Source organism: Manis pentadactyla, chromosome 9 (assembly GCF_030020395.1).
Source record: "Manis pentadactyla isolate mManPen7 chromosome 9, mManPen7.hap1, whole genome shotgun sequence".
NCBI classification, from domain to species: domain Eukaryota; kingdom Metazoa; phylum Chordata; class Mammalia; order Pholidota; family Manidae; genus Manis; species Manis pentadactyla.
This window is the reverse complement of record NC_080027.1, coordinates 47,311,721-47,314,497: the sequence shown is the minus strand read 5'-3', so window position 1 is coordinate 47,314,497 and position 2,777 is coordinate 47,311,721. Positions and strand designations below refer to the sequence as shown.

General features: G+C 36.8%; 1 protein-coding gene across 1 annotated transcript; it reads right to left on the bottom strand.

The window, feature by feature from the left end:
- Positions 1–757: 757 nt before the first annotated feature.
- Positions 758–1,690, bottom strand: LOC118914854 (olfactory receptor 2D3-like). Its single transcript, XM_057506639.1, has one exon. The coding sequence runs from the start codon at positions 1,688–1,690 to the stop codon at positions 758–760; it is 933 nt and encodes a 310-aa protein (XP_057362622.1).
- Positions 1,691–2,777: the final 1,087 nt, after the last annotated feature.

The window sequence follows — 2,777 nt, the reverse complement described above, 5'->3', positions numbered from 1 at the left end:
AATTTCATGCTGGGCAGCCTCTTTAGTATTGAGTTCAAAGCATTTTTCAATCTAGACTCTTTGTCCTACTTCTCAGCTTTATTTCAAGTGAGAAATCAATTTTACTAATGTTACATTACACTTATAAAAAAATTCTACCATTTGTTATTCCTTAAAGGTGCTCTTTTAAATTTCAGAAATTGTTTAATTTAGAATTTAAGGCCATGTTAGAAATAAACAGCATGAAGAGTTTACTTTTTATATCTGTATCACTGCTTCTAGATATGGACCTGGGATAAATATAATTCATATTCAAAATATATTTGATGAACACATGCAAAAATGAAGGAAACAACTCCAGTTGCCACAGATGTATACTCGTATTTGCAATGGGTTTATTTATTTGGTTCTGTTTTTTTTATGTACTGTTGTATGTCTACTTGCTTTAATTTCCTCATTAGCTTGAATGGGCTTAGAGAGTAGAGACTGTTTATCTACCTTCCTCTCATTTCCTTCCTTCCTCTCCACTCCTCCCTCCCCCTCCCCTTCCTCCTTCTCTTCTTTCTTTTTCCCCTTTCCTTTCTGTAGTTCCTTCCTGTGTCTATGAAGGTGCCTTGCTTTGAATGCGCAGTTTGCTGAATTTATCTGAGAAGAAACATGGGAAAATGGGAAAAGGAAGGCAGAAGTGGAGAAATGGGATGAAAATGGGAAAAGTTTACAAGAAAATAACTTCTATCCCTATCCCTGAAATTGTCATCATAAGCAGAGATCCTCACCGTTAAAAGGGGTATTTTGCAGTCATTCTCCTGAGAGCCCCTTTGACATCCTTGTTTCTTAGGCTGTAAATGATGGGGTTCAGCATGGGTGTCACGGCTGAGTAGAACACAGAGATCATTTTATCTCTTTCATTCATTATCCTGGAGTTTGGCCGCATGTAGGCAAATATTGCTGACCCATAGAAGAGAACAATAACCATGAGATGGGAGCCACAGGTAGAGAAAACCTTGAGCCTCCCTTCCCCAGACTGCATCTGGATCACAGTGGAGATGATATGCCAGTAGGAGACAAGGATCAGGGAGCCAGGAGCCAGGAGGATGTCCACGCCCATTGCAAAGATGGCCATCTCTGTGCTGTAGGTATCAGCTGAAGCCAGCTTCAGAAGGGCAGGAGGTTCACAAAAAACATGGTTAATGATATTCTTCCCTCGGTAGGGCAGATGCAGTGTGAATGTGGTGTCCACCAGAGACACAAACGCTCCACTGGTCCAGGACCCTATGGCCAGCTGGACACACACCCAGTGTGTCATGATGGTGGAGTAGTGCAGGGGCTTGCAGACGGCCACACAGCGGTCATAGGACATCACCGCCAGCAGGGCACACTCTGTACAGCCAACCAGAAGTAAAACAACTATCTGTGTTGAGCATCCAGCAAAGGAAATTGTTTCCTGTTTTACCAGGAAGTGGATTAACACCTGCGGGACAGTGGTAGTAGAAAAAGAGAGATCAGCAAAGGACAGATTTATAAGGAAAAAATATATGGGTGTGTGGAGTCTGGAGTCTGTGGGAATAAGCACAATGATAAGCAGATTTCCCAGCACAGTCAGCAGGTAGATGATCAGGAAAAGGAAGAAGAGCAGGACTTGTGTCTGTGGATCCTGTGAAAGGCTCAGGAAGACAAATTCAGTCACATAGGTTTGGTTTTCTTCTCCCATGAATATTTATTACTCTTTATAGGTCAGCACCAAGAAAAGAAGCACATTTGGTCAGGTATAAAAGAAAATCTGAGTTCCTTTGGTATTATATTAATCAGTATCCAAAACTGAGTTGTTTTCTATCTCTTAGTAGCTTCCATATGTGAGAGGCAGAGTTCTGTGTTTGCTCAGAATACACTATATTAATAAGGAAAGGAAAAGGTACTATATATTTTGTATCTGGTAGGATATATTTCCTCTGCTGCTCCATTTGCCATTTCCACACCTCATTTTCTATCATAAAATTACTCATCTAGATAAAATTTAGAATAAGCTTATTAAATGCCCTTACAAAAATCCTCTGTAGACTTGGTTGCAATTTTAGTGAATTTATGGATTGGTTCAGATGAAACGAACATCTTTATAAGACTATGTCTTTTTATTAATAAAATTAGTATGTCTATTCATTTAGTCAGATATCATGTTTCATGATTTTCCTCAAATAGGTCTTGAATGCTTCTTAAGTATACGCTTTGATTACTTTAGCCATTGTGAAGGAATTTCTTTAATTAAAATTTCTACTTGTTTATTTTTGGTACATGAGACTGTTCAGTTATTTATCTTGTATCAGACTACATTTCTTACCAGTTATCATAAGCATAAATTGTCTCCTTTTGATTTTTTTTAAAGATATGCAATCAAATTACCTGCAAATAATTTCAATAATCAAATGTTGAATAAAACATACATTTGACCTATAAATATAAAACTGACACATATCTTAACATGTATGAAAATTTAAAATATGACAAAAGTGGCTTCGTATGTAAGTACAGTACTTAATAAAAGGTATGGGACAATTGCTTATTCACTTTAGAACATTATGTACAGAGGTGTATGCTTTCATATTTACATAGACATATAATGTAAGTGTAAGCAATAATTAATTCCAAATGCATTTATGATTTAATTTTATTAAACATTTAAAGTTTTCTGTAAATTAGGTAGTCTATCTATTCAATTTTTGTGTTGTAAAAGCTGTCCTAAACATGCACACACACAAAAAAGAAACAAATTATATGGGAAAATGCTAATAAACCTGAGAATT

Excerpts from the sequence above, each read along its gene's own strand:
- LOC118914854 (XM_057506639.1), bottom strand. The coding sequence starts at position 1,690 with ATGGGAGAAGAAAACCAAACCTATGTGACTGAATTTGTCTTCCTGAGC.